The sequence below is a fragment of the Anabrus simplex genome, chromosome 12 (assembly GCF_040414725.1).
Source record: "Anabrus simplex isolate iqAnaSimp1 chromosome 12, ASM4041472v1, whole genome shotgun sequence".
In the NCBI taxonomy this organism is placed as follows: domain Eukaryota; kingdom Metazoa; phylum Arthropoda; class Insecta; order Orthoptera; family Tettigoniidae; genus Anabrus; species Anabrus simplex.
Window position 1 is genome coordinate 1,616,531 of NC_090276.1, and position 14,939 is coordinate 1,631,469.

General features: G+C 41.3%; 1 protein-coding gene across 1 annotated transcript in view; it reads left to right on the forward strand.

The window, feature by feature from the left end:
- Positions 1-14,939, forward strand: part of LOC136884386 (suppressor of tumorigenicity 14 protein homolog) — a 75,845-nt gene that overhangs the window by 33,626 nt on the left and 27,280 nt on the right. Inside the window, exon 3 of the mRNA XM_068229920.1 lies at positions 3,749-3,915. Within this exon, the coding sequence (XP_068086021.1) occupies positions 3,749-3,915 (167 nt within the window). The remainder of the gene's footprint in view (positions 1-3,748; positions 3,916-14,939) is intronic.

Genomic DNA, 14,939 nt, shown 5'->3' on the forward strand with positions numbered 1-14,939 from the left:
AGCTTCCCGAAGAATGGAATACAGCGATAATCCACCCGCTGCATAAGGTGATCGCTCCGATCTAAATAATTATCGGGGGATATCCTTGCTTGATGTTACATACAAGATTTTATCCAAGATTATATACACAAGAATCCAAGAACTTGGAGAATATCAGGGAGGATTTCGACCAGGTAGAAGCTGTCCTGATCAAATCATTAGTTTAAAATGGATAATGAAGCACCAAAGAGTTCGAAGTAAGGGTCTAGTCATCACGTTTCTAGATTTAAAAAAGCATACGACAGTATTAATCGTGAATCATTATTAAAAAGCCGTAAAGAATTTGGCTTACACCAAAAACTTGTTAACCTCATTAGTATGACTTTTAAAAATACGAAGGCAAAAGTTTAATTTAGAGGTGAATTATCAGAATCATTCACTATAAGAACTGGACTTCGACAAGGAGACGGACTTTCACCATTGTTATTTAATTGTGCATTGGAGAAGGTTATGCGTGAATGGAACAAGAAATGCCAACCAACTGTCAAGATCGATAGAAATACTAAACTCAGCTGCCTTGCTTTTGCGGACGATTTAGCATTACTTACAAATACAATAGAGGAGGCTAAATTTCAAATTGAACAACTAGAAATTATAGCTAAAAAATGGAATTACAAATTTCATTTGAAAAAACAGAAATGATGCCAACTTTTAAAGTTGATTTACCAGTTATTCAACTGAACAGTAATAAAGAGATTAAAATTGTTCAGAAATTCAAATATCTTGGGGAAATAATAACATGGAACACAAATGAAAAACAAGCAATAGAACACAGAACAAATAAATTTAAACAAGCACAAAGACTTAACTGGCCAACCTATTAAAAAAATCTCTACAACAGACAAATTACAGAAAACTGAGAGAAGAATTCTTAGAACAATTATTAATAAAAAACACCAAGTTGATGGACAGTGGAGATTGTTGCCCAACAACATTGTGTATCATGAATGTGAATCAATATCATCTACAATGCGTAAAAGAAGAATTTCCTTTTTCTGTCACATATCAAGATTACCAGACACCAGGATATAGAAACAACTATTCGATTACTTTTAGAAGAATAAAATCAATAATAATTGGTTCAAAGAAGTTCAGGATGATTTCGAAGAATTGGGTATAACTCGGCAACAAATCAAAGCAGAAAAGAGAAGAGGATTTTGAAGAACAAAAGCATAAGTCTCAAACTAAAAACAGTTGAACGGAAACAATATACTATATCGGAGACACAAAGGGCTTCCAGGTCGGAGAGGATGAGAAAGTTCTGGGAGAAGAAAAAAAAGAAATTAACTCAAATGTATTGATTTCAGTGCTCCAATGTGGGCGTAAAATATGTAAATAAATAATAAATAAATAAACCACTGGATACGAATTCGTCCGGTTTTTAAACTTTACACTATATTACCTAGCAACTAGTCTGCCGGGTCGTTCAGGCGTTGACTGACACTCAAGTTAGCCGATTCGAATCCCGTTGGTCGAAAACATTTTCACGATCAGAATGTTGGCCGGTAGGATAGGGGAGGTGGTGGTATACATAACCTCATATGTTTTGTTTCACAAGACAACACATAAATAATAACTGATACGACCACCAACTGAAGTCCGTACATAACATATACTAATGGAGCTCGATGGGTTTAGAGAATTATTTTCAAGTTATCCATTACACTTGCATCAAGTCATTTACCTAATGATGCATGAAGTAAAGTGGTGACAAAAGGTCCAGTGAAGATGAAACACATGTCTCGTTGTATCCGGCTTAGAGTGCTGGTGTTTGGTCACAGGGGCCCCGGCTGGGACCGGATTTTAACCATAATAGGTTAATTTCCCTGGTACGCCCCGGCTTCGATTCCCGGCAGGGACTGGAATTTTAACTATAATAGGTTAATTTCCCTGGTACGTCGTCATCATCATTATTTCATGTTCATCACGACGCGCAGGTCGCCTACGGGAGTCAAATCACTTGGCCTCGGACACTCCAGCAGTCTGCAAACTCGTGCCCTGCTAGCCCGTGCCACCTTCGTACCTACATCTGATATCCTGCGGTCCGCGAACATCTTCTAAGAGTACAGTTTAATAATGATCGCACCAATGTCTTCTACTTGTTCCGGTTGGTTCTGACTGGCTCAGTCCAGCCCCGTGTCGGTACACTTACCGGCACGTAAAAGTGGGACGAAATTCCGGCACCTCGGCGTCTCCGAAAACAGTAAAAGTAGTTAGTGAGACGTGAAGCGAATCTGGCGTGATCTGAGAGCGATTCCAATCGGAAGATCCAGCAAGATAAATCAATGAACGAAGACTTCCTACCAGCGACAGGCGGTAACTGGTCCACTGACTGTCGAATATCAACATGAATAATAAATGTGATGTTATTGATTTTACGTCTAATTAACTACTATTACGGTTTCCGGAGACGCCAAGGTGCCAGAATTTTGTCCTGCAGCAGCTCACGCCAAATTGACCTCTACTGTCCGAGCTACTCACTCCGCTTGGTAAGAAATACCTTTGAATTTACGCTTCATCATAACGAGATTACATTATTTCTTAGTTCTACAGTATTTGTAAAGTGCTGACATTGAACATAGTTTACCGACAATGCAAATGGCAAGTCCACACTTAAGTTGACTCTTTCAGGAATGAACGCTGCTTTCTGTGTTGACCCGAACCTGCTCATATCTCAGGAGCACACTGGGGCTTCCACGTTCCGAGTGGTGTTCGTCTTCTATTCTAAAAGTACCGCGGTCGAATCGTGACGCATACGGTTAACATTGAAGAGAGCTTAAAGATGTGTCAGTGCAAGATTAAGAGTAAAGACTACGTGAAAAGTAATTTTAAAAACATGTTTTCACCTCTTCCAGTAGCGTAGGCTATAACACTACGTCTGTGTTAAGGGAGTCTTTTTATGGCGGCACCACTCGGCTGTCGACTAACATCACATTTCTGAAAGTAACCACAAGTGCTCACTGCACTTCAAGAAGACTTACAAAAATTATCCAAATTTTTTCATGGAAAACATATTTTTATTTCAGAGCGCATTGACTAGGGCAAAATACTTTGTGTTATTAACTTGACGAGACCTAGGGGCTGGGACATGGGCCTGTCAGTATGAAAGTGGTCGAGGTATGAGCGATGTCAGTAATGATCAATGGTGTGAAAATGTCACTCATAGGGTCGGTTTCAATGGGCTTGACAGACTGATATGTAATAGCACCTTCTATTTCAGCGAGGAAAGCAACGGGAACAACCTCACTCCTCATTTCCCTGGTGTACTTCTGCTGGAGGAGCTGACAATCAGCCTTCGGACTCAAAACTCAACAAACAAGTAATCTTCTTCTTCTTCCTTTTCTAGCGATTTTCCCACACCTGTGGGGTCGCACATGTGGATTATGCCCTGTTTAATGCCCGGGTGCCCTTCCTGACGCCAACCCTATATGGAGGGACGGACACAAACACCCAGTCCCCGAGCCAGAAGAATTAATCAGGAGTGATTAAAATCCCCGACCTGGCCGGCAATCGAACCCGGGACCCTGTGAACCGAAGGTCAGTACACTGACTATTCAGCCAACGAGTCGGACAACAAACAAGAAAGTAATAAGGTACCTAAATTGTAGGCTAGTGCAGGTCTGTGAGGATGGAATGACACACACCCAGTCTGAACCAAAGACCACAAGAACGTGGAAGTGTTCCGGCACTAGTGCCCCTCCCACTGCAGGTTGTGTAAGAAGGGTATCACAGAGGAGAACGGGCGAGTCACCTCACTTTCTCAGTTGCCCAAGCACCAACCTGGCAGCGGGCAGATCATGCAGGCAGTTCACATGTTGGCAGCCATCGTGAGCTTCGTGGTGTTCCGTGCCGCAGGAGTCAGCCAACAACATCAGTGTGAGTACATCTGGCAACATTTCTCTAAAGTAAACATAATTCGATCTAATCACATAATTTTGCTTACCAGCGTTCATTACTACTTCGTAAATATATTATCTGCATTGCAGCTTTCTAAGTCTTATTAGTTTTTCAAAAAGCGTCCCTACACAAAGGAAAATGTAGTTTTAAGAAAAAGTGATGTAAAATTACAACGCGCAGTCCTGTTAAATACTTTTAAAGAACATTACACGCACGTAACAAACCAGGATATTCTATTGCAATAAAAACAAACATATATTTTGCGATCTTTTCATATTTTCCGGGTCCCTTAAGAACAACGTTTACACTACCTGTCCTTTTGTAAACTCTTTCGAAAGAACAGTTTTCTACCTTAGCAGTAACATCCACAAAGGCTGGATTAAACAAGACGTTAATCTGTAAATAAAAGCCGATTGGCCGATATTCCTGGAGCTTATTTCCGCGAGGAAACAGGAAATTATTTCGATATTTTCTTAACGTTGCACTGAAACATGGAAGGCCGAACGACAGGAAGGAGTAGGATACTTCCGGCCGAGCATTTCCCTGGTGTGAACCAGGGCTGCACAGCCAACTCGCTCAGATTCTGTTTTAGTTTAACATCAACATTTCTAAATAATAACTACTTGTTTTATTTCTTGGCAGGTAGAAAGTCGCTCAGTACGAACCGAGCAGTTGAAACAACCAGCAACTGAAAGCAATTACAATGCAGGAACTTCATTACAAATTTGAATAGCAAAGGAAGCAAAATCTTGAAGTTCCCCTTTACTTTTAAATTAAAGGTCATATTTCACGAAGTTGTCTTAATTTAACAACTGAGATAAATCGACAGGAATCCTCACTCATACTTACCAATGACATTCTAAGTTAGCATTGCCTTTCTTAACAACACAGCCTAGCAATACGTAGGCCTACTGTAAGGTTGTCTTTTTCAATAGCGTGACCGTTCCTATGTGCCGAGAATGAGCGATGAGGTAGGTACTCCTGTCGAGTAACAAGATTTAACGTCTCCATCCGACGGGCGAATCGCCATCAGTTGATATGAATACCGAGCAGAGGGCTCGAACCGCTAACCACTGTCTGAGACCGCTTTGGACCCCACGCCACCTACTGTAACTAATGGTGAGGCATCCTAATTATGCAAGTATACCGGTACTTGAGATTACCTCGAGCAAGAAAATTAAGAAATAGGCGCATTTTTAAAGTAATCTGTGTGCACATTGATTACATCGCACTTTCATCACAACGTCCATAAAGTAATTCAAATGTTAATAGGAAAGTAAACAGATTGTCCTTAAATATGCACCGATGTGTATCTGATGTAAGTTTAATGTACATTGTTCCGATCAGCTGATAGATTTGAGGTTATGTATTGTATTTAATGTTGAGTGAGGTAGCAAACAATGCATCTCTTACTATCAGACAAGGAGTACATATTTGTGCCTAGGTTACAACAATTTTCGTCGGGAACGGAAACTTCTTCTGAATGATGCGATATCGTTCCAGGCATTGACCAAGCGAAAGGTGCAGTTCAGCCACACTTCCGACTTGTGATGAAATTGACTTCAGATATTTCACGCTATCAAGGCCTGCAGTTGAGTTTGTAATAAAAACGAATTAAATATTAAATTACAAATAATCGTCAAACTCCTTCCTACTATTTTGTAGTCTACAAACCTAACCGGGAAAACAAGGAAGTGTTCCTTTATTCAGCAGAATCGCAAACTTCAAAACAATTCGCGTAATGTAATTTGACGCAGTCATTTTTTTGTTCCTTATTGTTAGAACCAAGAACTTCTTACAATAAATACTAACAGTTTATAAACAGTAACTTCTTAATAGGCTACTCCATCCATCCATGAATAATTTGAGACATATGCAATCTCACGTGTAGAAAAAGTTTGAGTGGAGTTTTTAAAAGAAGAAAAGACCATATAAAATGAAGATAAATTTCGAATTCAAGAGGACAAAATGAGGTAACTATTGTGCCACCTGCGCGACAGCAGATCAGCGATGTTTTAAAAAGTTTGCTATCGTACTCCTAAGTGCTATGCTCTCCCACAGCAAGTAACAGTTACAGATGCACACGAAATAATTAGCTTGTATCTGTAAAGAGTAGGGTTGTGTTTAATCTTAAAACAACTCAACAGCAACAGCACTTTTCCTGTTGCGTAGAATTTTAATATTTAAGTGTTTCATTTAATTTTAACTGTAAGCATAAAAAGAGAATGAGCCTCCAATCACAGTATACTTTACCAACAGTACATATAGTAATTGTATCATGATAGGTGAAATCTGGGTTAACACGTACAAATGAACATTATGACGGAAACAACTACTAGCCTAACATTTGAAACTTGTGTTCGTGCCTAAATCACGAGCCTGAGGTAGTGGCCAAAATCTAATTTCATACCGTTCACGACCATGCTATAAATGGGCGAGTTACTGTCACCGGCTGTTTTCACATTTTCATCGTAGAACGCGAAATAGGTGTGTGACAACAGGACAAACGCGAAATGGAACATTTTCATCGCGTATTTTCCCCAATATTACTATGAATCATTCTGAGCCACCCTTCACCATACCACCTCCACAAAAGTAAGTAGAGGAATCATGAAATAGGTACACATTACTTACAAATGTTTGACGAGAAGGATTTCATTCCTTTAACTTCGTTTTATTTATTTTTTACAATTTTGCTTTACGCCACAGATAGGTGTTATGGCTAGGAGCGGGAAGGAAGCGGCCGTGGTCTTAATTAAGGCGCTTCGTGTGAAAATGGCGAAAGCACGGAAAACCCTCTTCAAGGCTACACGGCCAACTGGCTCGGTCGTTTTATTTTCAAAAGCCGCAGTAGCTCCTGTCAAAGAGAGTGAAACATATGTGAAGATATGTTATTATTAAACAAACTCCAGCGAAAGGTACCGATGGTACAGACGATGGCTTTACGACGGAGTGTAGAATTACTTCCACTTATTTGCTCCTCGCCCTCTTGCGACCCCGACAGCATATGTAGTCTTTCATTTTCACGCCTAGAGCTCTTGAGGATTGAACACACCTACATATTGAAAGGCAGCAACTAAGAAGCTGAACATTGTCTAGTGGCTCGTGCAGATCAGCCATTGCACTCTCAACACACTAATCTGTTCTCTCGTCGTATGGGCACCTCCTTGGTTGAATGGTCAGCGTAGTTCCTATGGCTCGGGACTCGAAACCGGGGCTAAATCTACAGTTTAAGGAACAGTCGATCCAGATCTTGACCGCTGGCACATCCCAAAATGTAAAGCATGAAACGAGGGCAGCGGTACTAGCAATGGGTACGTTTTGCCATACTCAACAACAAATTATAATGTAGATTCGTGATCACGTCCAGGCTGTTGGACTGCCGGGTGTACCTGCACGTTACATCCTCTACGTCGTGGACGACATCGCGTGAGACATTTACTGTTGTGCAGTAGTTTCAATCATTTCACGACTGAACAATTTCCGTTATTTTATCTTTCGACAAACCGAAGAGAAAAAAATCGAAATGGGTGTAAAAATTGGTATAAACGAAGACAGCTTTCATGTGAAGCTAGTACGTCATACTTCCTTCGAATGAGTGAAGAAGAGTTGCAATTAGTTACTCAATTTCTTAAAAAAAAAAAAAAAAAAAAAAAAAAAAAAAGAGACACGAATATAAGGAGTGCCTCGTCCTCGCACGCTGATCTCAACCATTTATTTTGGACAAAATAGTTTTCTTGTATTTCCGTGCTATTCTTCGAATTTGTGTGAACTTGATCTCTTTTCATTGCACTATCACAAATAATGTGACATGGAAAACAGTATTTCAATAATGAAATGAAATGGCGCATGGCTTTTAGTGCCGGGAGTGTCCAAGGACGATGGACACGATACCTACACCCAGCCCCCGTGCCAGCGGAATTAACCTATGATGGCTAAAATTCCCGACCCTGCTGGGAATCGAACCAGGGACCGCTGACCAAAGACCAGCACGCTCACCATTTTGCCATGGAGCCGGATATTTCAATAAAAAATTAACAAAATGGCGTGAATTTGGAAAATAATTTCTTTAATTAATTTGGCGTTGTTTCAAGAAGCGAAGCCCATACGGGTAAGTCTTGTTTGCATGAACAGTAACACTGAAAAATGATGGCCGCCACTTTTCAGATTTAGTTTCCATTTTTAGACATCAGTTGACTGAAACGGAAATTGAACCGATTATGTAAAAGGTCACGAGGCCTAGTGAGTCTTTCATTCCCCCTTTATAAATAGCTATGTTCAACGAGCAGTCGACCTCCTCCTCTTTCTCCTATGATGACAGTTAAGAATGGGCGACCCACAATGGGCACAAGTGAAAACTATATCGAAATAACTGTACAGTAATATTGCTCGTCATGCAGATCACATGTTAATTCAGTTTCACGTCGCAGCGTGCACTTCGTACCTACTCTCTGAGAAGGGCTGATTATCATCTTGTATTCCCCTTAAATCAATAATAACACTACAATTTTCGTAACTCCTTCCGTCGTCTCTTCCCCCTGTGGGTGGGGGTGGTATCCCCTACCTGTCGTAAAGATGCGAAGAAAGGGCTCTTAACTTGGGAATGTGGGTTGGCGATTACGGGGCACTTAGCTGAGTCCTGGCATTACTTCCACTTAATGGTGTCAGGCTCCTCACTCTCATCTATCTTATCCGACCTTCCTTGGTCAACTCTTGTTCTTTTCTGACCTCGACATTATTACGTATGGAGTCCTAGGGAGTCTTTCATTTTCACGCCCTTCGTGGCCCTTATCTTCCTTTGGCCGACACCTTTATTTTTCGAATTGTTGGATCGCTCCATCTTTTCTCTCTGACTATTGTTACTTCCTCTTAAAACAATAATCACCACCGCCACATTTCCCTTAGAGTTTGAAGATGTTCTTTTGCACGTTGCCTGAAGTACTGGAATAAGCAATGCGGCGAATAGCGCGCCAGGCTATGGATGCGAGTTCTGACGAGTACAAGACGCGTTTTCTGATATGCTGATAGTACGTTTCTCTGCTGCCCAGCGAATGGACGAACTTGATGAATTTTATTTTCTTGAAAGTCCGTTAATTAAGTTATTGTCGTTAAATTGTGGAAAAACGGAGCGTGTCAAGCAGTTATTTTCTAGAAGAGACGACAAAGGAAGGGTTTCAAATGTCATTTTAAGATATGTGGGACCAACCGGAAAAGTTTTTGAAGTATTTCAGGATGAGACTAGCAACATTTGAATACCTAGTGGAGGGGATAGAAACAAGCATCACAATGTTCTCCAATTTTCGTAAAAGTATTTCGGTAAAAGAACAACTTTAAGATAAGAAAAAGTTAAACAACGTATTCAATTCTTGACTTCAATGGAAAATCCAAATATTCATAAATTTCATTTTTATTATTTTTTATTTATTTGAAATATAAATGAAAAGACAAACAACTGAAATAAAATACGCAGCAAATAGCACTTGCATTTTCAATTGATGTAGTTAGGCGTTACACTTGAAAGGAACGAAGCAAGGTCCTCCTGCTCAGTGAAGTTTCCAACTATCACTCGTCGATGAACCACATGGTGTTACACTTGATGCTGATCTCTGAACCCCCTCTTCGCAAAACACTTGTTGGAGTTTAGTCCCCACAAACATTTTTCTTTCTTCTGCTACTTTCCTCAAATACGGCAGTACACTCAACACAAAATGATAGTCCGGGTCTTCGTTTCCTTTCCTTGACATTTGTAATTTTTGTTCTTCGAGCATCATCAATTTTTTAACCGCAGTGGCATCATTCATCTTGGCAACTTTTTTTTCTGAGGAGCAACAAATTTCTGTGGTGGCGAAGTTTCATTCCTTGTGTTCTAAGGTGATTGACAGTTTTTGTTTCTGATTCTGGTTCGTTTTCAGAAGGATCAGGGGAAAAAGTAGTAGGCCTAGTTGAATTCTGTTGAATGTTGTCTCGCTCGGGATATTACCCTGCAAATGTACTCTTTGAAATGGTCCTTGAAAACCTCCATGCTTTTGAAATGGGCCCACTTAGACTCTTGGACGATTCCTCCTTCCCCTTCTTTTTAGGATTCTTGCTCAATTCCTTGCCAAACGTGACCCTCAAACCTCGCCACATAGTTTTGGCTGCTTCGCCTGAAATTAGTGAAGAAAAAAAATCAATGCTTTTAATTGTAACCTAGTGTTATGTTAATGTTTTTAATGGATATGCTGATTTATTATGTAGTAGTTGTTTCTTTCTTCAGATTTCTCTCAACTGGGATGTCATTTCGAGCACTAAGCTTCTCCTACAGAATGCTACGGGGAACATGCCAAGCTATAAGGGAGTGCTTCTGTGATATACATACCGTTGCTAGTCAATGAAAATCTCGTAATTCCACTCACGAGAAAACCACGTTTCTCCATCTACGTTGGGAAGGCTTGCCGCGTTGCCTGAGAAGGGAAGAGAAGACTCCACTGGTCGAATAATTGGGCTACCATTAAGCAATGAAATGCCGCTTCTTCTGTAAACTTTACTCCGAAGGAGTTACGAGCTTTCCTTTCCCCAGCGACGATATGTTTTTGCCTACTGCAGAGGAATGGAAAACCATGGCGAGTGACTTCTACAACAAATGCAATTTCCCCAGCTGCATCGGTTGCATAGACGGGAAACATTCGCATGAAATGCCCCAAACAAACACGGTCGATATAGTTCAACTATAAAGGTTATCTTTCTGTTCTTTGCTATTGGCTTACGTCGCACCGACACAGATACGTCTTACGGCGACGATGGGATAGGAAAGTGCTAGGACTGGGAAGGAAGCGGCCGTGGCCTTAATTAAGGTACATCCCCAGCATTTGCCTGGTGTGAAAATGGGAAACCACGGAAAACCATCTTCAGGGCTGCCGACAATGGGGTTCGAACCCACTATCTCCCGAATACTGGATACTGGCTGCACTTAAGCGACTGTAGCTATCGAGCCCGGTCTTTCTGTTCTATTGCAGGGAATATCTGATGCAAATTACAAGTTCATTGTTATTGAAGTTGTTTATCAACGGTTTGAAGCAAACACTTTAGAGAATGTCAACATGCTATGTTCTGTTGGGTGATGATGTCTATCCTCTAAAAACTTATTTGTTGAAAGACTTACTACTGAAGAACGGATTTTCAGTTATAGACTATCAAGCGCTAGGCGATGTGCCTTTGGCATTCTGGCAGCCAAGATCCAGATAAAGTAGACATAGTAGTTGAATGCGTTTGTCTTTAGCATCACATAATCCTGTTACTTCCCTTGATATTCCTGAGGTGGACACGGAAGAAGCGCGAATGAGGCTAGAGAAACCTTGAAAAATTATTTTGTTAGGTGAAATTCCGTTTCAGTACAACCCACTGTAATAATCTATAGTTCTACAAGTCATGTTCTTGATGAAAAAATGTAAAAATTAAGTCTAATTGTTTATGTACCTAATTAATGTAAAACTCACATCAACATAAACTGCTAGTGTTTAGTTCTGTAGCAATTTCCCCCCCCCCCCCCCCACTTTTGCCAAGAAATATCTCTGTTACGATAATTTGTGTCTCTCATATCCCACAAAGTCCGGCTCCATGGCTAAAATGGCCTTTGGTCGAGAGGGTACCGGGTTCGAATTCCGGTCGGGTCGGAGATTAAATGCTTAATTCCCTTGGCTCGGCGACTGGGTGTTTGGTGTTTGTGCTGTCCCCAACATCCCTGCAACTCACACGCGACACCTAACACTATCCTCGCAGTTACCTACACATGGCAGATGCCGCCCACCCTCAACGGAGGGTCAGCCTTACAAGGGCTGCACTCCGCTAGCAATAGCCACACGAAGTTATATATCCCATAAACACGTGTTCTCGTAGACAAGACTGATGAATCTATCGTACTCCATGGTGAAATAACGAAATCATTCGAAATTCAACGCACGAAAATACCCAAAACAGGCGCAGGTTTGAACGCTCTCGTGCATGTTCTGACGAATTCGTCACAACTCGCACCCGTAGCCTCAGATAACTTGAGCTACGTCACGAACTACTCAATGGCAGGGTAGCTCCCTATAGTCATTTTTATTCAATCATTTATTCATGCATGCATGACAATTTAATTCGGTCACGGAATCATTCATTTAAAAAACCTCATTCAGGCATTTATGTACACCTACGTATAGTGTCTGTGAAAATGGAGGAGAATTCTGTACAGACTTATGACAAATAAATAAATAAAAAGTCCGGTTGTAGTCATTTTTATCACGTAAAAGTACTTGACCTGGCACAAGCGACATTTAATGCATTGAGAGCGTAACGCATTGAATGGATGAGATAGAGCTTGGTTGGCTTCTCGAGAATAAAATGTTTTTCATTTGACACGCGTGGCTTCTTGCATAACGTCGCACTAACACATTCGGCGACAAAGGATGGGAATGGGAAGGTAGCAGCCGTACAGCTCCAGCATTTGCCTGGTGTGAAAATGGGAAACCACGGAAAACAATCTTCAATGTGCCATCCTCGTCGCCAACTGTTTTGATTTTCACGATTCATAATCACATTGAAAAAAGCATGCACGCATGTTAGATAAAAGACGGTTAGCTTTTTTATTATGGACAGCTCTTTGAAACAAGATCAGTAGTGTGTACACAGAGAGTGGACGCTCACTTTCCCACATAGCACTAACGAGACCTCTCCACTCCACTTGGCAGGTTCCCCATCACTTCTATGACTTCAAAGAACTTGGAAATTTATCGAATACCACCCGTCTTAAATTCCTAATTCCTCTTCATAAAAATGAATATTTGATCCAGTTTGTCCTTTTGAATTTCAACTTTCTCTTCATATTATGATCCTTCCTACTTTTAAAAGCTCCATTCAAGATTATTCTGCTACTAATGCCATCTTTCCAGTGACATACCGCTTAGACAAGCAGCTCGTCTACGTATTCCCAGCCCACTACTCGTTTGTCGGAAATCACCCAGAACAATACATAAACTGTCGTATTTGGCTCACGGCCCTCTCTTACACTTAACCACAAATAATGAATAGACATGATAATTAAATAATCGAAAATCCTAACCACACTCACTGAAGCGCTTACAAGAGGCTGACACTAAGTGCAGCAGACACTTGAAAGGAGCGGTAAAAAAAAGTGAAATTACATATGGCTTTTAGTGCCGAGAGTGTCCGAGGACATCTTCGGCTCGCCAGGTGCAGGTCTTCACGTCCGTACGCGACCTGCGCGTCGTGATGAGGATGAAATGATGATGAAGACGTCACATACATCCATTCCCCGGGCCAGCGAAATTAACCAATTATGGTTAAAATTCCTGACTCTGCCGGGAGTCGAGCCCGGGATCTCTGTGACCAAAGGCCAGCACGCTAACCATTTAGCCATGGAGCCGGACAAAGGAACGGTTATATGTTGTTAAACGATGCATAGTTATTGAGAGTGTAGAAGTCCATCATGAGAAGAGGAGAGGATAGATACTGGGGTTTTGAATCGTTCAACAGACGAAATAGGAAAGTTGCAATATAGAGGAAATTTTCGTTAAAACTTGGAAAAGATTATCCGTGGGGTAATGTGTATGTGCAATGTTGTAGCAATAGTTTCGAACGGTACCCCACACTTGACACTAAACGAAACTTGATACATTCACAATTCTTTATCAGTGAATCACGTTTCAAAAGTTTAGCTTTAAATTCCAAACCTGTGCACAATGGTGATGGTGATTCGTCTGTCACGCAGCGAAAAGACCTCTGTTCCACCCCTTATACACTACTTGTTGGACACGTCGTCCAAATATCCTCTAAGGATGATAAAGAGGGAAACTAAAGAATTGCTCTATCTACTGTCGAAGGAAGAGAAATGGATTTTACCTTCCCTTATCGAACCTGAGACCCCAGAATGTAAAGGACATTAACTGATAGCGTTGACGACACTCGAATCAATTAATCAAAGAACAAAGCTTGGCAGTTTCAGTACTGAACGTCCCGTTGCGGTAAGAACCGTGACTGGATGCTAGAACAAGGACACTCGTCTTCTCTTGGTCTGGAAAGTCGAGGTCGGCCATCTTGGTCTGAATGTTTAATTGACATTATAAGATATTATCTTCTGAAACGGCAATAGCTACACGATGGCGATTATTGTTTTCAGATGAAGTCACCCTGGACAACCATCCTCTAACCAGAAGGGGTCCGACACTTCAAAAAATTAAGGAATCGGCAAAAGAAAGGGAGAAGCCATGAAGGGCGTAGAAATAAAAGGTTCCGTTCATCAGCAACATTAGCATTGAGCCGTTGAATGAACTTAAGCGTAGAAAAGTGGATCACGACGTGAAAGTGGTGCCGGTAAAGGTGATCCAGATTCACTTGGTTCTCACGTCATAACAAGGCTAATGGAGCGCCTGCTACTGCCACCATCCTAACTCCCGAACGTCTTCAGTCTGGGGACTGGCACTGCTTTATGCCTTTCGATGATGTTTGTCTAACAGCTAGGTCATGGGCCCTAATGGTACGGGGTGAACGAAACGAAACTTAAATATATCTACTGACTACAATCTGAAACGAATGATGATGAAAAAATGATCGTGAAACAAAACAGTCAGTGGGTCCACAGGTCACCGGCCCCTAAAGAAGAACGATGGTGTTCTACTAATGGTGGTTCTCATAAAGTGGTACTACGCAGACACGACGCCACTTATCACAAGCAACGGCATGACGGTACTGCTCCTATATAGCAACAAGGTGGTACTGGTCGCAAGTAACGATGACCGATGGTGTTCCGCACGTCATGCTAATTTCATCATCCCTTGGTCGCCCCTTTTAGTCACCTCTTACAATAGGGGTACCTCGCTTTCACGTTTCCTATCTGACCTCACTTGGTCAACCCTTGCTCTTCTCCGACCCCGACGGTATTACGTTTGCGAATCCAACGGAGTCCTTTAATTTCACTCCCTTCGTGTCCCTTGTCTTTCTTTGGCCGACACCTTCATTTTTCGAAA